The following is a 22,437-nucleotide window of genomic DNA, read 5'->3' as shown; positions in this document are numbered from 1 at the left end:
TTCAATTTGTATTAGCCTATATCTGTTTACACTTTTGGTAAATTGGTACCATTAAAAGTATGCAGGATTAGATATTAGCAGTTCCTGTTTGCAATGTACCCATCAATGTCCAATGTGTTTGTGTTCCCTCACAATACATTTTGCATTCCCTCTGATCAATAGAGAAAGACTGATCTGTATTATAATATAGTATTATGTATTATATAGTACATTATTATATGTGACCACAGGACGTGTGGGCGCACACCCTCAGCTGTGACTGGCTCAGGCTCAACTCTGTATGCAACTAGACTGTAGATGTGATGATGACTATAGCCATGGGATGATAAAGCTTCGGCTGTTGCCATGGCATTGCTTTGGTTGTTATGATTATGGCTGTGACTCATTAGTGTATAATGCGTACAAGACTAACTACATGCAGGGGTTGTGTATGTGCAGTGAATTGAGACGTTGTGCTGTCTGTATTGAATCAACAGTATTCCTTAAAGGGATAGTTTGGATGATTTGAAGTGGGGTTGTATGAGGTACTTATCCATAGTCAGTGAATTACCGAGCAAAATCTATTTTAGCCACCTAAAAAACCTGTTGGGAGAAAACAGACATGAGTATCAGCACGGAAAGCTAAGCAATGTACTGCTGTGGATGCTATATTTAGAATATTTTGGTTGCTGTCAGACAGCCCTTTACGAGGGGGAAGTGAAGCCGTGATCTATGCTCTCTTCAAAGACTCCTTTGACAAAAAAGCATTTCCGTCATTTTAGCTCACAGAACACAGGAGTTGCTGGTCTACGAGAGAGCATAGATAATGTGTATAATGGTGTAAATATTCTAAATATACTTACTAGATTTAGGTATGCCTTTCATTTAGGTGGCTTGAATAAATTGTACTGCTTCCCCCCGACCACAGCAGCATATTGCTTTGCTTCTGTGCCATAACTCATGTCTGTTTCTCCAAACCTAGAGCATGCCAACCACCATATAGTGTAGGTAATACAGTGTAACATATCTGTCATCTCACAGACAGATAAAGCAGCTTCCATCTAACTACACTAAACTGATCTCTCTCCTCTACAGCGTCTGTCTGCTGGGAAACCGATCTCTGAGGAATGATTTGTTTGAAACATGTGCCAAGACAGAGGTTGTGAAAAACATCACTGTGATCACCGAGCTATGGAGCCTCTTCTGTGGCAGTGAATATGCCAACGCAACCTGTGATGAATACTTCACCTCAAACAACCTGACAGAGATACGGGCCATACCTGGGCTCCTGAGCGGAGTTATCAAAGGTGAGAAGCGAAACAATCCAGTAATCTTTACATCTGGGATAAATGATCAACTTTGTCCACTAAATAATCATATCCCCAGGGAATGGATGAATCCTAATGTTCATACGACTGATGATCCTTTTCTCTGTCCATCTTTTCGTTAGACAACCTGTGGGGGGACTATGGTCCAGCTGCTACGCACATAGAGAAGAAAAGCCAGCCTTCGGTGCAAGAAACCCAGGACACGCCAGATCACATGGATAAGCCTTACGTCTTCAATGACATCACCACCTACTTCACTCTGCTGGTGGGAATATACTTCCCCTCTGTCACAGGTACATCAAATACCAAGCAAATATGTATATGTTCGTATCAGTGAGAAATGATCGTGAGAAGAAGTTCAATAATATGTTCTATATTAATACACTCTGAAAAGAGCAGTTCTGAGTGATGAGTTCTTGTACTTTCGAGACGTGAATTACATTTTGCTTTTAATACTTACGCACTTTAACACCGTGGCGGCGACATGATTCTATTTGATGGCGCACACGAGAACCGCTCATCCGTTTGTATGTGTCTCATTCCTCGTCTCTGTACATTTTCTCAGTCCAAAAGTCATGTCACAACATGTTTGTATCTAACTAAATATTCTGATTCATAAATGACATTTATACAACCACAATATCACAAAATCTTTTACCAAGTAAAACTTTAAATGAAGGACTTTTACTTGCATTTCAGTGTTTTCACACAGTGGTATTAATACTTTCATACAAGTAAAGGATCTGAATACTTTGTGTGTGTGTTTCAGGTATAATGGCTGGTTCTAACAGGTCTGGGGATCTCAGAGATGCCCAGAGGTCCATCCCAATAGGAACCATAATGGCTATTCTCACCACCTCTTTCATCTGTATCCTATAGACTGTTTCGAAATGTGTGATACAGCTGACAGAGTATATACAAAGTACAGTATAAACTCATGTGACACAAGCATGTGCATGTGTATGAGCCGTATATCAGTTGATGACTGAGAGCAGCAACACTAACTTTGCCAGCTATTTGTGTATGTACGAGTGTTGTAATGTCACAGATGAGGTTTGTTACTACAAAGTAAATACCGAGTGTACGTATTTCCATCTTAACTTCTTGCTCAGACATCTCCTGCGTGGTCTTGTTCGGAGCCTGTATTGAAGGCGTCGTGCTGAGAGACAAGTAAGAGTATTGTTAATGGACTTCCTGCTCATTGTAGAGAAACAAATGGTGGCAATGGTAGTAGGTGATGGAAAGCTTTTTAAGAAATAGTTGTTTTTAGAGACAGAATCATTGGTGTTTAATGGAATTTGTTTGTGATGTGTCTCACTCTGGTACATACTTTATTTTATGCGTTCTTGAAATTAAAACCTATTTTCTTGCAAACCTTTAGTTAGGTTTAAGGTGTGTGGTTAACGGGTAAAACAATTATTTTAGAATCAGATTTATTATTATTATTCCCTTTTTTTTAATAAAATAATAATAATTATAAGGCCTTTTTATCTTATTCCTTTGTATTGTAATACCATTCCATCTTTTGTTTTTAGCTTATATGTTTTCATTTATGTAACACCATCTTATCTTATGTGATTTTGTCATGTATCATTTTTGATATTTTTTTATTTTGAAGCACATACCTGTCGTATGAAATGTTGATTGATTTTGGGTGTTTCAGGTTTGGTTACTCAGTAAAGAAGAACCCAGTTATTGGTATTCTGGCCTGGCCGTCACCCTGGGTGATTGTGATTGGCTCGTTTTTCTCCTGCTGTGGGGCGGGGCTTCAGAGCCTCACTGGCGCCCCCCGCCTGTTGCAGGCCATCGCTCGGGATGGCATCATCCCGTTCTTACAGGTCAGTGTTAGAAATATCTGTGTTTTTCACACGTTACAGTGTCACACAAACACAAAGTGACTTGAGTTTGTCTTACTATATTTCTGTCTGGAATGGGTCTTTTCAGCTTCTTCGCATGCCTCATTGTGTATCGTAGTAGTTACATTACAGTGATGGAATGTTTTGCTTACCCTTGTTATGTTTTGATTTGGCTCACTTCTGCCACAGTGAAGCGCTTTTCTCCCAAATATAGATTTAGACCAACTTCTAACCTCAATTAAAACCTAACAAAGCCACTGATTTTTCCCTGTTAAATGTGTTTTTGTTTGGGGAGTTTTTCCTTATCTGAAAGGACAGAGGGTGTTGTATGCTGTACAGATTGTAAAGCCCCATGAGGCAAATTTGTAATATTGGGCTCTTTACATAAAATGGACTTGACTTGATTACTGTGCAGTGAAAATGTTATACTTGACTAAAATGTGCCCTGTGGAGTTTTCTCACATCAGTGTTTATCAGCAAAACACATTGGGCCTCATCCAAGAAGCACTCGCACAAACAGATGTGTAATTAAGTGGAACGTGACAGATATTTAAGGGAATTTCACAAATTTTCAGCGTTTTTGTAATTTTTCGCTTTGGCACTAAAGGAAATTCACAAGTGGTCCAAATGTGTTGTACCAGTCATGTACAGATACTCTTTCCACAGGAGAGATAAATCTGTATGAATTTGAGTTTAAATATGATACAGAAAGGAACTCAAATAGAAAATGTAATTCAGACAAAGTCATGCAAAAATTAACATCCAATTCAGCAGATTATCATCGCCATCATCGCCATCATTGCTTAATTATTTTAATTTTGCCACAATTTATACATTAAATAGTTGTTAGGGAAGTTATTTCACAACAGCTGCCTCAGCGTCTTTATGCAGGTCCAGTTTCATTATCATCACCTACTGTAGGCTATAATATTCTCTCCTCTAATATCTCTGTGACTGTCACATGACCACCTCTCACATTAGTCACCAACTGCTTTGCTTTTGAAAGACATTTGTTTGGCATTTTTATTTCTGTCACAGGACAGCGCTTCCTTTGATGACACGTTTCTGACAGCTGCATTATTATTAGACTTCTTCAGACTTCTTTTTGCAACCACAGGAGTCGCCCCCTGCTGGCCATCTGAAAGAATGCAAGTTAAAGGCACTCCTGCATTGGCTTCACTTTTGATTGACTTTTGACAGGTTGATGCTTGGGTCTAACAGTGGTGTTGAATGCATTTCCCTAGAATAATCTAGAATAATTGTTTAGTCTATACAAAGTAAAAAATTATGTAAAAATAAATCCATCACAATTTCCTAGAGCTCAAGGTGATGACTTCAGATTGCTTGATTTCTCTGGTGTTCATGCTTTATAAATGATTGACATAATGAATCAATCATCACGTATATGATATAAAATAGATGAGATTAAAACGAAAAAGCCAGCAAACTATCCGTGTTAAATTAATTATATATATCGCTCCGTATATTCTACTGTACTGTTTGACCTTGACGATACGATGTTTCTGTATCACACCATCGCTCTCTGTCTCTGTCTTTCTCAGGTCTTTGGTCACGGGAAGGCTAATGGTGAGCCCACCTGGGCTCTGTTGCTGACAGTTGGGATCTGTGAGATAGGAATCCTCATCGCTTCTCTGGATGCCGTGGCCCCCATCCTCTCCATGTAGGTGGTTTAACACTGTAGAAAATATAAACAACTGATCCACTTTCTCTCCCACCTGCTTTCATTCTGTGTTACGTTTCTTTTCAAAGTGTTGTGCATTTAATTTCAGTCCTTTCTCTCTTTTCTGTGTGTGTCTGCTCAGGTTTTTCCTCATGTGCTATCTGTTTGTTAACCTGGCCTGTGCTGTTCAGACTTTGCTCCGTACCCCCAACTGGAGACCTCGCTTCAAGTTCTATCACTGGTGAGAACAGCTTCCAACTAAACTCAAAATGAATCCTGCACATGTTATGTAAGACGTAAGTTTTCCACAGATTTGATCAAAAACCACAGATTTTGGTCAGTAAACAGTAATATATACTGTATGTGTGTAGGACCCTGTCCTTCTTAGGGATGAGTCTGTGTCTCTCCCTCATGTTCATCTCCTCCTGGTACTACGCCCTGGTTGCCATGGTGATAGCCGGCTGTATCTATAAGTACATTGAGTACAGAGGGTGAGTCTGCGAGTTCAAATCAAAACTTTAAACTCTACATCACTGGTAGTGTCCAAGCAAAACTAGCCACTGTTTATTTGTGTAATGTGAAGTACATGAAGCGTCATTTCTCTCTTGATTTATAGATATTCACAAGCTGTAACCAACATAACACAGACACTTAGCTTCACATCTTGCACGCCACTGAGACCGGATACAACATGTAATGTTATTCTATTCATAAACATTTGGAAAAAGAGGTGAAACTCTACTATTTGGACATTTTGCTTGCAGGGCAGTGAAGGAATGGGGAGACGGGATCAGAGGTCTGTCCTTAAATGCAGCCCGCTATGCTCTCATCCGGCTGGAGGAAGTACCATTACACACCAAAAACTGGAGGTGAGCATCTGTGTATGTTGTGATTTGCTCGGGGAAGGGACACACCATTGTTTGTACAATTTAGAGGATCTTTTTTTCTGTGCTTTTTTCATTGAAAATAAGAAGTTAGAAAATAGTTTCTGCAAAATACAGTCAAAAGGAATATGTTCTTGGGGGTGAATAGGGCAAAAATAGATCTTAAATAAAAAAGGTTTTAAAAATGGTGGCAGTTTAGCATTGCACTCTAACATTGTCGGAAAAATTCAAGCCTGCAGCAGAGATGAGCAGCAGGCTACAGAGGTCTGATAAGATCACATCTGTCTAACTCCTTTCATAAAATACAAAAAAAATGAGAACACTTTCCCTTTAAAATAAATCTATTTTTCAACACGGCTAAGTACTATAATTTCCACTCAAACAATGTAAGAGGTTTGGATTTATATCATAAATTGTTTATAATTCATTTTCAATGCTTTTCTTTTGGCTTGTATTCTACTATTGACTTTTTTCTCTTTCTCTTCAGGCCTCAGCTGTTGGTTTTGTGTAAGTTAGACTCTGACTTGGCGGTGAAACACCCGCGTCTCATGTCCTTCACTACGCAGCTCAAAGCAGGGAAAGGACTGACCATCGTCTGCTCGGTCCTGGAGGGAACCTTTATGACCCGCGAGAATGATGCCAAGACTGGAGAGCAGGTTTGTCAATTTGTCCTTTACATGTTTTTTTCCAGTGTTCAGGTCTCAGGTCTACTGTGTGAAGTCATGGGTACATCACCCATTTAGAGTACCATAAAAGTTTGGTGTGTGCTGCAAGACTCACTTGACAAACGCTTGTGACTCAACAACACAATTGTATAAATGTTTCTTTCTCTTTAAAATTAAGTTTTTTAAGAATGCAGCTCTTATAGTGCTATTGTGTAGGTTTACCATCTGTTTTTATTTCACATAAGCTCTAGATAATGTCCATATACTTTTTTAAAGCATGAATATATTTTCTTGCAAGCGGGCCATCAGAACGAGCTGAAAACACAAAGTATAAGAAACAAAGATTGTACATAAGAAGTGGACAGAGTTACTGTGACGTCACAAGCTATCAAGCCACAATCAAAATCAAGTCATTATTAGTGCTTGAGTGTGTTTATATGTTTCTGAGTCTCATACAAACTAAAGTCAGTCATCTTTCTGAGGGTCAGTCATGTTAAAACCATTATCAGTTTGAACCAGGTATTATGTTCACTTTACATTTAACCTGATTTCCTGTATACCGCTCATTTATAGAAGTTATATATTAGAAAAGAGGCGGCCAACGTGTGATACAAGCAATGAATCACTTCAAAATATTGCGCACAATTCATCTTCTGAGACATGATTTATTGTCCTTTTCCTCTCCTTTCCTTTGCTCCCTGAAGAACCTGAAAGCAGCGATGGCTGCAGAGAAGATGAAGGGTTTCTCCCATGTGGTGGTGTCGTCCAACCTGCGAGACGGTTTCTCCCTGCTCATCCAGTCAGCAGGACTGGGAGGAATGAAACACAACGCTGTCCTGATGGCATGGCCAGCAGGCTGGGGACAAGCCCGGGACTCCTCGGCAAGAAGGAACTTCATAGGTAAACTACATAGGAGCGTCTTGAAGGAAGTGTGTGACATGTAAGGAGTTGTATCCTTTGCTGGCAAGCCGGCACAACGTATATCTGCACGATAAAAAGAGTCAAGAAGGGAAAACAGCAGAGGGAGACACATAACTTATGTTGCTGTATCCCACAGCCCTTACAAAGAAACAAATGCCATTACTCTATTTCTCTGCAGAAACTGTGAGAGAGACGACGGCAGCTCATCAGGCTCTGATGGTTGCTAAGAACATTGACCATTTCCCTAGTAACCAGGAGCGTCTGAAGGAGGGAACCATTGATGTGTGGTGGATCGTTCACGATGGAGGACTGCTCATGCTGCTGCCATTTTTGCTGAGTCAACATAAGGTGTGTGTGTGTGTGTGTGTGTGTGTGTGTGTGTGTGTGTGTGTGTGTGTGTGTGTGTGTGTGTGTGTGTGTGTGTGTGTGTTGTCTAAATTGTCTCGTTATTGTTTCATTTTACATGATTATTTTATGTCTTTTTATCTAACTGAATTATACACATGTTTGAGTCAATAATCATGTAAAAACTACACAGTACACAGAATAAATTCATTAAAAACAAAACATATTTTACCTAATTCAAATGATGAAATAGGACCATGGTGAGGCCATCCCTTCTCTTCAAATCAATCAAAAGTAAAATCTTCTTCTTTGCCCTTACATCTTCTCTACTGTACAGAGGGTTTAACATGTTAGCAGTGAGCCTTTCATTCTCATAAAAACTTTAGCACCATCTGCACAAGAAGACCTCTTGTCTTGTTCTATAAAGCAGCTTCTGTGCCATAACAGAATAATAATGGACAATGTCTTCACTCATAATAATAAAAATGGATGTTGTAATGCTTCAAGTAGCTACTAAATTGTTGAGTTTCCTGCTCATATGTCCTTCCTAGATCACAGATATAATGTTGTGCTCTGAGATTGGCATCTTAACTGCAGCTGATACTCATACATCTCCTACCTCTGCAGGTATGGAGGAAATGTAAAATGCGAATCTTCACGGTGGCCCAGATGGACGACAACTCCATCCAGATGAAGAAAGACCTCCAGATGTTTCTCTACCATCTACGCCTGGATGCGGAGGTTGAGGTTGTGGAAATGGTGAGACTTACAATTCAGTCAATTAATTTTTTCATCTAATGATGGTTGACCCAACCCTCGAGCAGGATACTGAAAGGCTACCTGTTCACTACAAACATTGAAGGACAATAAGTCTGTATAAGAATCTGATTGGAAATGTTCTATGTGTCCCCTCTAGCATGAAAGCGACATCTCCGCCTTCACCTATGAGAAGACGCTGGTGATGGAGCAGAGGTCTCAAATGCTTAAACAGATGCAGCTGTCCCGCACTGAGAGGGAGAGAGAGGTAATGTGAAACCCACGTTTTAACATTTGCACTGTAAAAACTCTGGTAAAAACTTAATGCTGTTGATGTCAATACAAACATTATAATTATATATATTATATTTCTCTAATCAACAATGGCACAATGTCCTATCTAGGGGTGACAAAACTGTATTGTTGTATCAAAAATAATGACCAGTTTAATTTAATTAAAAGTGTTACCAAGACAAGCTTAAAGGGACTGTTCACACCAAAATGAAAAACACATATTGTTCCTCTTACCTGTACTAGTATTCATCAATCCAGATTGTTTGGTGTGAGTGTTGGAGATATCCGCCCTAGAGATGTCTCGAATATAATGGAACTAGTTGGCACTCGGCTTGTGGTGTTTAAAGCGCCAAAAAATACTTTTTGAAAAATCCATCAGCAATGTCTCTTTCCAGATATCATGACCCTGTTACTCAAGATAATCCACATACCTTGTTTTGAGCAGTTTCTTATAGGAACTATTTTTCCCCCAACCTTATCACCGTGCACGAGAGGCTCGTGCTTGTGGCAGCGTGAGATGTAAACATTAATGTCGTTCTCTAATAATAGTAAATTAAATTTTTATAGCGCTTTTCTAGAACTCAAAGTTGCTCTAAAGTTACAGCTCAGCTTTCACCCACGTGAAACTGCTCACAACAAGGTTTTTGGATTATCTTGAGTGAACGGGTCGTGATTACTTGACAAGACATTGCTGTGTGTGACTTTAAAAAATATATATATTAGATTTTTGGGTGAACTGTCCCTTTAACACTGCACTGTACACAACACTGTAAAAAACACACAAAAAAAAACTTTGGAAACTTCAATGAGTAGAGCTACAACAGGCTCAAACTAATATATTCCATTCCAAGTGTGATGCTGCAATAAACTGTATACAGCACTATAATAAAATATATTACAGCTGTACTATACTGATGCAGCTTGCCTCCACCCAAAATAAAAAGATGTAGCATAACTCCTCATGGTCTGACCTGTTGTTGTTGACCTTTGAACTCTTCCCCCAACCTGGCTTTGTGATTGTACAACGGGCTCAGATTCAGAGCATCACAGATGTATCGCGCGGCTCCATAAAGAGGAAGAAGTCATCAGGTGTTTCTTCCCTCATCACCCTGTGCATACCAGAGGATGAGGTAGTCACGGCCACCAAACGGCTTGTAGTGGCCGACCATGACGCCATTGGTCACTTCATTTATCATGCCATCCTCACTTGCATCATAATCCATTTATAACAACTGCAATGCTTGAGACAGTGTTGTCATCAGAAGCTGAATTAAGGGATCAAATGTTCAGCCTCTGTGTTTGCTGTCTACCCTCCATTATTGACTGGGTAGAGACACGGGGACCAACAGCTGCCACCAGAGGAAGACAAATTCCTCACTGAGAGCCTTTAAATCGACCAGACTCCCAGACGCGAGAATCCATCCAGTCATCTAACCATTACATCCATTCTGTCAGTTTCTAACATTGGATCATGTTTATAGTTTATAGCAACAAAGTGTTGGGTCGCCATCATGTTGTTAATAGCCAGCAATCATTGAGATACTACGCATATATCCAAAATCCATACATTTTATTCCTATTCCTATTTTTCTTTCCACTAGTTAACATGACAAGATAACTCTCTCCCAAATCCAAAAACTAAATTAAAACTCAAATTTCTGATGTCATCAATTATAAAGTCTGGAACTGCTCCATAGACAATGAATTGGGAAAGATGTTATACACTGAGAGCACTTTTACACAGCCTGTTGCTCCGTTATTTCGCCTCGCTGTTCTTAAATAGGTACACGGAATGGGGAAGGGGCATTGTTGCCAGCAGTTAATCACAGAGCCAGCCAGCATGTCAGGATTACACGCACACATACTAGATGCCCTAAGATACTCTTGGTACACATGCCACGTTCTTTGCGCCCTTAGATCCATTGTTGTCAATGTCGGCCTGTGTTCTCTTTTTCAGTTGTTTTCATTATCAGTGTTGTTATGTTGTTTAGTGAATACGGTGTGATGTGGAGGTTTAGTGAGTTCTGGAGTTGGAGATGACTGTCTGCCTCCACCCACACCTCCCTCACTTGTGGTATTAGATCAGGAGGAAGAGGATGAAGGGGAAATTAATAATGAGAGCGTAATCACGCTCTTTGGAAATGTAAACACACTGACACCAAAACACATACATCCTACTGCTCTGCTAGCTAGTGTCGAGTATGATGGGCAGGATCACCCCATATCCTGAACGATGAACAATGAAGCAATCCTAATCGGAAGAAGCTGACTGCAATGACAAACTTGCATGGGCCACTGCGCCATCTTTTGTTATTGTTTTGATTGAGAGATTGAGAAAATTACATATTGTACGTTTAATGAAGATCACAAGACAGTCAGTCAGTCAGTCAGTCAGTCAGTCAGTCAGTGTTTCTGTGTTCTTTTCCTGCATGTGCTGCCATCACCATGAAGCTGTCTATCACCTGCCCTAAAAATAACTACATCTGCATAATTTGTCTTCATATCCTCTTCTGGTCATGATTTCTTGTCCCTCACAACTGTAAAGCGATGACATTTTTCCAATGACATGTTGCTTTGTGATTAAAATGTCCACTAATGCTGAGTTAAAATACAAGGTACTACTGAACAGAAATGTAGAATCAGAATAATTTGGCTTTATTTTGAGAAGTAGTAAAATCATATTTTGTTTGATCTTTATGAGGCATTTACCATCAAGGATTCATTTGGAAATCCAATGTTGTATTAATAGAAATGAAAACGAGGATGTACATCGCTGAAAACACCTAATTGACTTTTGATCATTTGACCTGTCCTTTGTTTAGGCACAGTTGATCCACGACCGGAACACAGCGTCTCACGCTACAATGAATGACAAAGCTGCAGGTGCCACACCAGATCGTGTCCACATGACCTGGACCAAAGACAAACTGGTTAACGAGAGGAACAGACAAAGAGAAGGAATGGGAGTTAAGGACATGTTTAATATGAAACCGTGAGTAGATCCAGCTTTGCTGCAAAACATCTTAAAGAAAAACTCCTTGTTTTTTGTTATAGTGTCCAACATGTCAAACATTATGTTTGTATTCAACTGAACATCAAACAATACGGTTTAGGTCAACAAACACAGGACTTTCTCCGAGGAGACCGCTGTTCGTGTCCTGTAGTGAAACCAAAAGTCAACACGTTGACTTATCTTAAGTTACATAAGTAGGTTAACTTACATAACCTAATTAACTTAAATATGCAACTTAGGTTGCGTAACAAGAAAACTTATTTCACAAACCCAAACCATGACCTTTTCCTAAACCCAGTGATCACTACTGATGACGACCATTTAATGGGCTGATAACATTCGAAATGGGTGAATTGCTCCATCTTAGAATTTTCTGCACTTAATTGGTTATATTGTCTTTAGGTTTAGCCTTATTATTGCGTTGATGTTGGATATGTTTTTGCTCTATTCCTCTAGAGAGTGGGAGAACCTGTAAGTCACTTCTTTATCTTTGGCTTTTTGTTTCGACGTGCATGAGCTGTCTGTGCATGGGTGCTGTCAAATAACGTCTGTGTTGGCATGCTTCTGTGTAAGTAGATCAGTAGTCCAGTTTTCTTGAGCAGCAGGCTGCATGATGACAAATGTAGAGCTGCATGTGTCTGTGTACCGTATTTGCCTACATGATCATCAGATTTCCAATCACTCATACTGTGCTTCCCTTTGCTGATTGAGAATATTATACTCAAAAAGCCCACTGACTTTGCATGAATGACAGGATAACCGATGCTCTTATTAATGTCTATGGTCTAACGTAGTAACCAGTCCAACGTACGAAGGATGCACACGGCGGTGAAGCTGAACGGTGTGGTGCTAAAGAAATCCCGTGAATCACAACTGGTGTTGCTCAACATGCCGGGCCCACCGAAGAACAAGAAGGGGGATGAGAACTGTATCCTTTTTCAGCTAATCAGTCGTTCAGTTAGTCAAGTCATTCTGTTGTTTAGCCAGTCAAATAAATGTTGACATATTAAGGGAATAGTTCCACATTCCGTGAAATGCGCTGATCGACTTTCTTGCCAATAGTTAGATGAGAAAATTGATACAATCCTCATCTCTGTAAAGTAACATCAAATGGAAAAACTCAAGTAAAGTTCAAGCACATCAAATTTGTATCTCAGTACGGTGCTTGAGTAAATGTAAATGTGCTCTTAAAAGTGATTAAATCTGAAAATGGCAGCATGTGTTGCTGTAATGTACAGTTTGTCCTTAACCAGATTGTGACTCTCAGATATGGAGTTCCTGGAGGTCCTGATGGATGGCCTAGACCGTGTCCTGTTGGTTCGTGGAGGTGGTCGGGAGGTTATTACCATCTACTCCTAGCACCAAGAGGTTCCTAATTGTTTGGAAGGGCACTGTAAGGAAGCATTGTTGGACAGTAGGACCCCAAAGGGCAGGGGGTTGACAATTGAACCTGGACAAAGATGTCAGACAAAGGAAGTACAGTCAACTCCCTTTCACGGTGTCAGGAGAAAATAAAGGAGGGCCATGGTTGCTGGGAAGGACAGGGGAGTCTGCCTGCAGCACAGCTTGAGCTCAGTGCATCGTCTGGGGCCACAGAAGGCTCTCTGCTCCTGGGGCTCCTTACCTCCATCACATCTATACACTGTAAAATGTGTGGCTGCACTTCAGAGATATTCTATCCTCAGAAAAACCTTTTTTAAAGAGCTGTCATTTTAATGTAATATGTTATATTGCTTCACCAGGCAGTTGTAGGAGGAAAGAACACTCACTACAGCTTGTTATTAGCATCATTTAATTAGCATAACACTGACTGTGGTAGCTGGCAACTGGCTCATTGGTTTCAACAAAAGATGCTAACAAAGCTAACATAGGGATTTTATTTATTTCAGTGCCGTCAATGAAACTTTTCATTGACATATAACGCACACCTTCAGAATCAGGGAATGAGTTGAACGTGTTTTTAAGCCATTTTTACAGAATCTAAATTTTGCCTCATATCCCTGTATCAGAAGTTAAAGCCAAAGTCCCATTGATACTATCAGGACAGTATAAGGTTAAATGTGGCAGTATTGATTGTAATCTAGAGATCCTCTTGAACATTGCTTATGAACTGTTTTTGTTGTCACAGATAACATTAGTGTGAAAGGGAAGAGATAGTGAAAATGCAACAGAGTAAGTGCAACTTTTGTGATTTTAGTACATTTTAGTTGAGTTAATGATGTATTTAAAGGACGTATTATGATGTATTGGAGCAACATGTTAAGGTGCATGTGTGAGTTCATTGAAAGCTAGTGTGCATTGATGAGGAAAACTGAGCAACATGGAGCCTACATAGTAGTATTTGTATTTAATATTATTATGTTTAAGTACAATGTGTCAAGTGTTAGTTCAACAAAAGACACACAAATTAAACAAACCAAAAAAGAGTTTAGTCTGGATCTGTGATGGGCGAATTCACAAAGAATGGATTGCGGCCGCTGATGGCACCATGAATTGCACATCACTGTCTGCCCCTGAAGGTCAGATTCACTAAAGATATTGTCATAATTACAGTATATTTCAGCGCAAAACTTCCACTGAACTCCATGATGTGCAAGCACAATGTGGACACTTTTAGTTATTTTCTAGTTTAGTTATTTTCTGTATATGTAAAAATGACTTGTTTCTTAACTCTTTGAATGTGTTGGAATATAAACTGTAAACAAGCTGAAGTTAGAGAGTTTCCTTTTTCCGTGAAGCTGGAATTTAACCATTATCAATATCACCAGATAATATGTCAGTCTGTACACGGCATCAGCAATAAATCAAGATTTACATCTTAAAGACAGGTGTCATGTCATCAATGGAGATTTTAGGTTTTAGGATTTTCTGGGTTTGAAAGACTCAGTAGTTGTCAGTTAGGCTTCACAATCAATAAATGCATTGCTGTCAAAACAACATTTATTTGAAACTGAGAGTTTCTGGCAAAAAACAGGAGAAGATTGTGTTCATCTCTATCAGAGCTTTAGAGACTATTTGTGCCCATAAATAATGACCAACATAATGAGCTGGCCCACAGTGAGAAGTGTTTATTCAGACTTGGATGGAAACTCCCATAACATGACATGAAACATTTATAGACACACGCACACAAAAAGCAGGAACCATCAAAGCAGGAAGTCAGTAAGGGAAAAAGGAAATGAAGCTGGACGACTGTTTGGTCAAAGTTAGATCACAGTGATTTTTCTGATTAGCCTATTCTCATCTCATCCTCTAAGCTGAGACACTACGGGCAAAAACATTTTTTTTATGCACTTGTCAATTTTAAGAGTTTGAGATATTTTGCTTCCATAACATGTCGTTATTCAGACTAGTGGAAAGAAAACGTCCAAAATACACACAAGGTATTCATTTTACTACACTTTGTGTATTTGCATCTGTAGATTTCTGTTGAATTCACGAAAAGTTAGAATTAGATAATGCATAATTTTCATATTTAAATATAACCTATCAGAAAACCAAGCATCCGTCTTACTGGCTGTGTGGTCGGCGATCATCTCAAAGTCTGCTGCACATAATCTAATCACCACGCTTCCTTCTCTGATGTTGATAAGCGTATCTCTGTCATATGCCATATGTGCTAATAAGAAGACGATAAGAGACAAAAAGACAACAATTAAAATAAAATATAGTGAAGTTCTGGGAGCTAACCGGCCGCTGCATCTACATGCGCCATCAGCATTAATAAGACATTGGCTCAAATGGTTATTTAAACATAACATTTCAGAAAACGAGTAATACAAAACATAATTGTCTTAATGTAAATAATCAACTGGGGATGTTTGATGGTGATATTGATTTGTTAAAATATTTACCCTATTCACCTGTAGTGTCTCCCCTTAAACATTTCATCCTATTGCAGGTTCAGTAACTGAAACTTAAAACCTCAAAATCTGAATTTGTTTTAATGGTGTCACCTTTTTGTTAACGTAATTGCATTAAAAATAATTGATTTCCTATTGTAACATATAAGGTGATACATTCTCATCCAGTTGAATCCGTTCTTGTCTGACCCACATGAGAGCTGAGATGGATTGTTGTCATCTCTTACATAACTGACCCACGCTCAGTTTCCAAAAATCTATTTAATCCTAAAATCATCATTGTCGCCTGGCCCACAAAAGAACAAAGACAATCTTGGAGCTGTATTAAGAAGCTTTTCGGGAAACTTGGCCTTGGATAAATGGCATCCTGTTTGTCCCGCAGAACGGTTAGCTGGGTCAGCACGCACAGAACAACAACAACGATCTCGGTCTGATGCTCTGATCTCTGTTGCAACTACAACTCTGCTACATTATGTGCTGCCTGTAACTCTTCGCTCACTTTAAAGTTATTTTACAAAGATTCAGGACAGTTAACCTAAATTGAAACTTTACTGTTTCTCCAATGGGAATCTTGTATGGTGGCTCGGATCCATTTAAAAAATACTGTATAAAACAAGTATCACTGTATAAAACAATTAACAGAGCTCGTAAAAAAATAGAAGGAAAAATGATGGGTTCACATCTGACTTTCTGCAAATGAGGGAAGTTTTATCATTCAAGATGTTTGCCAACTTGCTTCTGTTGTGTAAGTTCTGTATAAGTTGCATAGAAGTGCAGCATGCAGTCATGATACTGCATGAGAGATGTCCTGTACTGGTTCATATATAGATATACATACTATGAGGTTATGCATGGCACAAATAACTATGTATTATGTGGTACTTTATGAGATGTCAGAGTCATGGATGTGTTTTCTCAACGAGACAGGCCTTACAATTTAACACTGAAATTGCTGTTTTATTCAGACAATGAAACGGTGATGTGTCTTCATATGTGAGACGAGCCTCCTGACTGGCTCTGTAGAGCGGCTCGTTGATCAGAGGGCCACATTTACACCTGTACAGTCTGTAAAGCACACTGAGACAAATGTATAATTTGTGATATTGGGCTATACAAATAAATTTGATTTGATTTGATTTGATTTAACAAAATGTTATAGCTGCACACAAACACTTTGATTATGTATCAGTTACCAGGCCGAACTGGGCCACATTCACTCAACATGTTTGTTTTGTCATTGGTTTTAGAGCAAGATTTCTCAACGACTTAAATTAATGTGTGTGTACTAGTGTATATACATACTGTATATATATATCTTTTTTTTTGTATAGCACCTTTAAACAATGTGAGGTATCAAACTGGCGGGCATGAGGAGTTACAGGTTTTTAAAAAAGGGTTTTATTTACCCCAAAACTAAGCAACAAATTCAAACAAAAAAACTCAACATAAACTGACTTTACAAAGTATAATATATAATAGTACAATATCTGAACTTACAGTGTCACGGGGTGGTACAGGGGAGGACGCGTTCCACCCACTATTAGACCTTTATTCAGATAAAGCTTAAAATACAACAAAACAAGGTACAAAGTACTACTGACTTTGGTGATCACCTGAGATTGATCACTTGAAATGTTTTGGACAATTACTGGATTCATTCATTGAGCCATTTTATAATATAATATTTGGACATATACTGTGTGTATATATATATATATATATATATATATGTATGTATGTATATGTGTATATATATATATATATATATATATATATATATGTATATATATGTATATGTATATGTATATATATACATATATATATACATATATATATATATATATGTATATATATGTATATGTATATATATATATATATATATATGTATATATATATGTATATATATGTATATGTATATATATATGTATATATATGTATATGTATATATATGTATATATATGTATATGTATATATATATATGTATATATATGTATATGTATATACATATACATATATATATATTATATGTATTATATGTATACGTAATATATATATGTTATATATATGTATATGTATATACATATACATATATATATATATTATATATTATATGTATATACATATATATATATATAGATATATAATATATATGTATATAGATATGTATATGTATATACATATACAATATATATATATGTATATATGTATATGATATACATATACATAATATACATATATATATACATATACATAATATACATATATATATACATTATAGATATATGTATATGATATGTATATATATGTATATATAATGATATATATACATATACATATATATATATATATATATATGTATATATATGTATATGTATATAATCATATATATACAATACATATATATATATATGTATATGTATATATATATGTATATATATGTATAATATATATGTATGTATGTATATATATATATAATGTATATTTAGTATATGTATATATATGTATATGTATATATATGTATATGTATATATATATATATATATATATACATATACATATACATATATATACATATACATATATATACATATATATATATATATGTATATATATGTATATGTATATATATGTATATGTATATACATATATATATATATATATATATATATATATGTATATATATATATGTATATGTATATACATATATATGTATATATATGTATATGTATATATATATGTATACAGATGTGTGTATATGTGTATATATATATGTATGAATTGTGATCCTTTTGGTCATACCTTAACTTTTCATGCCAAAATTTTAATTTGTTCAATAGTTTGGTTTCTGACCAAATACCTGCAAATGATTGACATTTCCACCAGCTTCAGTTGTACTTGTGGGTAGTGCTACTCAGTAAATGTTGGCAAGCTTACACTCTAGTCAACATGGTCTAAAGTTCATAATGATTAAATTATTGTCTCATCAAGCGTCTTTGAGTTTCTAGAACAGCGCTATTCAAATCTAATATATTATTATTATTATTATTATTATTATTATTATTATTATTATTATCATCCAGACTTTTTCCATGTGTTTTGTGTGTTAATATAATGTAAATCTTCACTTTCTTCATTTATAAAAAAACATGCTTTTCTATATATTTAATTTTCCTAAATGTGTGCCGTTTTCCTTTAAGGCCCTGTCAAACATATCCGTATGACAGAAATGTATGCCGGCGCATGCGAAAATGTGTCAGAGTCCAAATACGTCCAACTTTTCATCGGATCGGAAAAGTGAACATATACAGATACGCATGTCTAACCTACTGTGTTACGCTGTGGTGCGTTGTTGAATGTTGATGTTTTGAGCATGTTCAAAATTACTGGACGTACCCAACGTGGTCGTCATAAGATATGCAGACGTTACGTTACGTTAGATATACGTGAATACGGAATACGTAGGTGAATATTTACCTACATACATACAGTACTACGTAAATATAGTACGTGAATACCTACGTGAATACCTACGTGACTACGTTAGAGGTACGTTAGATAGGCTACGTCGGCTGACGGTGAATCCTACAGCCAATGTATTGATAACGAGTGGATACCCTATTCCTATCCTATGTTAACATTATGCCTGACGACGGAGTAACTTATTAAATGTGTTTCTACAGTACAGCTAGCGTTCAGCATTCTAGCCGTTCTCCAGCATCAGAATGACGTGAACCAGATGGCACTTTTCCAGCTCCGTTGGCCAGACGCTCTGATACGTTTTAAATAGGTAATTGATAAACTATCAATGTTTGACATACGTATAATAATTTGTTATGTATGCGTCAGCTACAACACCGCTGTGGAAAAGTTGGACGTATTTGGACTCTGACACAGTTTTAGCTAATTTTCATATACGCCTGCATACGTTTCTGTCATACGGAACTGTGTGACAGGGCCTTTAGTCCATTGCTTATTCTTCACTGAGGTTATCCTAGCATGTTTATCACTGACGTTGACCACAGCCTTCATCTTCCCACAACTTCCACTGACCTTCCAGTAACAACTGAAGCTTTGGCTAGACAGCATTTTCTTTTCTTTTTCTTATCTGAGAGCTTAATCTGGGAGAAAAGCTCAAGAAGGAAAACACAAGTGGTTTAGGAAGGGAATGTAGTCGGTAAAGACAAAGGACAGAGGATGAGGGGGGAGACGAGGAAAGAGAGGGTAGCTTTCTTTCTCACCAAGCCATTATCATTCCAGCATCTACTAATAGTGGGGTGTTAACATCATAACATGAATCATTTCACTGAGACTCCCTCAGATCTTGTGGACCCCTGAAGCGTTGTCTCTGACGACTTGGGACTAAAGTCCAGCACTAACTGGACCAGTTGTTTCTGAAGGCTGCTGTGAAATGTGTAATAAAATACAATCATTTAGATTTTTTTTGTATTTATTCAAGAACAAAGGGACGTATTCTTCGGAAGTCTTTTTAGAAATTATGATTTCTGATTTTTCCTGAGGCCACACAAACTAATCTGATGATTGCTAACTGGTAGCATTCTGCCTTCAATTTCATTTCTGCCCACTGGAACACATTTATGATAGCATTATTATTGATCTGCAGGTAGCCACTGACAGTCAGGAACAATTCATTTGAGTCTTCAGGTCTTATATAAACGGTATGTTTTTAGGTGATTGTAATTTTTTTCAAGAAACTCCCTGAAGATTTTAATTCTAATTCTAATTCCAATTTTAAACCAAATACCAGAAATAGACTAATGGGTTACATTGTTCAACATCAGTGTTTATGGTCAGTATGGCAGTATCAGGGTGTGACTATAATGGTCTGGAAATATTTTGTTGTCTGACTGATTAAAGTGCTGAAAACAGGGGGCAACCAGACAACAATTGGTGATGCATAAATTACATGTCTGAGTCAAAACCTATCAGGAGCAAATGGTATTTGCGTAGGACATGAATCATTTATTTGAGTTTACTTCTAATGTGAAGGCAACAAGCAATAGAAATTCTTTGAATGGTTTTTCAGCTCGCTGTCTTGTGCTTTTGAACAAGGCACTTATTATAAAAACCTTGTATCTCTAAATATTGACTAAATGTGGACAAAAAAAAATCGTTATCCGCCAAGGCAGGCTGGATTCCTAACAAGGCAAAGCGGGCAGCTGCCTCACAGCCACAGATACAAAATATGTATTAAGGTGGGTCCTGCATTACCTGATGTGGCCAAGCGGCATCTCAGTCTGAAAAGTGTCTTGAACCTGCATCCTCTGTAATATGCAGCAGGGGGCGACTCTACTGGATGCAAAAAAATGTCCAATTGTATAGAAGTCTATGAGAAAATGACCCTACTTCTAACTTGATTTGTTACCTCAGTAAAATAAATCCTAATGTGTTTATGGTATCAATCGCTAGTTTAAAGTTTTCTTCAATACAACATGATGTTCATTTATTAAATTATGGTCCCATTGAGAGTAAAATAGACAATAAAGTAGGGTATGCTTTAGGGTGGGGCTACATGATTGATTTAGTGATTGACTCCACTAAAACACACTGATGGAGGAGACCACGAGAGAGCGTTCACATGTAAGAAAACGCCTAACATTACAATAATGAATGGAAACAACCAACATGACATGCAGGCCATGCAATCATTTCATGTATGCTTATTATCCAGCGGGCACAGATTTTCTTTTTTTTGTCAGATCATTTTATTTGGTGTTTGTTATCGTGATGTAAAGACAATTTCAGAAAATTTACCAAAAAATGCTTCTAAGTTAAATTGCCAACCCTAGCTTTAACACAATCTTTCTCTTACAAATGAAAAGTTTAAAAACACCTTTGCTCAGTAAACTTCAAACAGATATTGCATGTTTAAGTATGACTCTAATTTGATGTTACACTATGTTTCAGTCTGTTCTGCACACCCAGCATCTATTGCATGTCTGTCTGTCCTTAAAAAGGGATTCCTCCTGTTCCTTTGTAGGTTTTTTCCATTTTTCACCATTAAAAGTTTTTGGGAGGGGAAACCTTTTCTTAATGAATGTTGTATGCTTTACAGATTTTAAAGCGTCTATATTTTTGTTCAAATTATACCATAAATTAACTGACACACAGAAAACCTGGGACCAGGTAGTTTCACTCCACCACAGGTTGTACAGATTGTTTTCTAGTTCTCGGGGTATATAATGAAGCTGCCGTGTGTAATTTCCTGTTTACACCATACCTAATGGGAATTTAGAGGATATACACAGGGTGCATACATAATACACAGAAGGTGAGAACTGGGGTGTCAATAGCTCCAACAGCAAATCTTTGCACCAAGGCTATCTTACAGTCTAATTCTAAACTGTAATGTAATTTGCTATATTAGCTATACATCCCTATTTTTTAATGTATTTAAATCATTGATGAACATGTGTTTTTGGAATATTTATACTCAGTCTAATATAAAATACACTTCTAATGAAATAAAACAGTCTGGATAGAGTTGGAAAGGCATTAACATTTTTAAGATGGATCATCATATTATCTTGAGTGAAAAGAACTTGACTAAAGCAGCAAGTTAGGAGAGAGGGTCCACTGAGTGAGTAAGGGGGTAGTTTTTTTTCCTTCAAGGGAGTCAAATTTCCCAACTCTGTGGGTCTGAGAGTCACTCAGCTCAGAACTGAGAAAGCCTTTGTACAGAGAGAGAGAGAGAGAGAGAGAGAGAGAGAGAGAGAGAGAGAGAGAGAGAGAGAGAGAGAGAGAGAGAGAGAGAGAGAGAGAGAGAGAGAGAGAGAGAGAGAGAGAGAGAGAGAGAGAGAGAGAGAGAGAGAAGCAGCATTAGTGTGGCTTCAG

The 22,437-nt window shown here is 37.4% G+C and overlaps 1 protein-coding gene across 1 annotated transcript in view; it reads left to right on the top strand.

Annotated features, from left to right (window-relative positions):
• Positions 1-14,545, top strand: part of LOC115022465 (solute carrier family 12 member 7-like) — a 32,522-nt gene extending 17,977 nt beyond the window's left edge. Inside the window, 19 exon segments of the mRNA XM_029453446.1 lie at positions 1,075-1,286; positions 1,430-1,600; positions 2,077-2,175; positions 2,420-2,477; positions 2,971-3,145; positions 4,726-4,844; positions 4,987-5,085; positions 5,216-5,335; positions 5,609-5,713; positions 6,216-6,384; positions 7,098-7,293; positions 7,493-7,662; positions 8,287-8,418; positions 8,576-8,683; positions 9,744-9,839; positions 11,532-11,701; positions 12,179-12,193; positions 12,517-12,650; positions 12,990-14,545. Coding sequence (XP_029309306.1) covers positions 1,075-1,286; positions 1,430-1,600; positions 2,077-2,175; positions 2,420-2,477; positions 2,971-3,145; positions 4,726-4,844; positions 4,987-5,085; positions 5,216-5,335; positions 5,609-5,713; positions 6,216-6,384; positions 7,098-7,293; positions 7,493-7,662; positions 8,287-8,418; positions 8,576-8,683; positions 9,744-9,839; positions 11,532-11,701; positions 12,179-12,193; positions 12,517-12,650; positions 12,990-13,081 — 2,440 coding nt within the window. The 3' untranslated portion in view covers positions 13,082-14,545.
• The last annotated feature ends 7,892 nt before the right edge of the window (positions 14,546-22,437 follow it).

The sequence above is a fragment of the Cottoperca gobio genome, chromosome 17 (assembly GCF_900634415.1).
Source record: "Cottoperca gobio chromosome 17, fCotGob3.1, whole genome shotgun sequence".
Classification (NCBI taxonomy): Eukaryota; Metazoa; Chordata; class Actinopteri; order Perciformes; family Bovichtidae; genus Cottoperca; species Cottoperca gobio.
The sequence above is the reverse complement of the archived record's forward strand: the minus strand, read 5'-3'. Positions and strand labels throughout refer to the sequence as shown.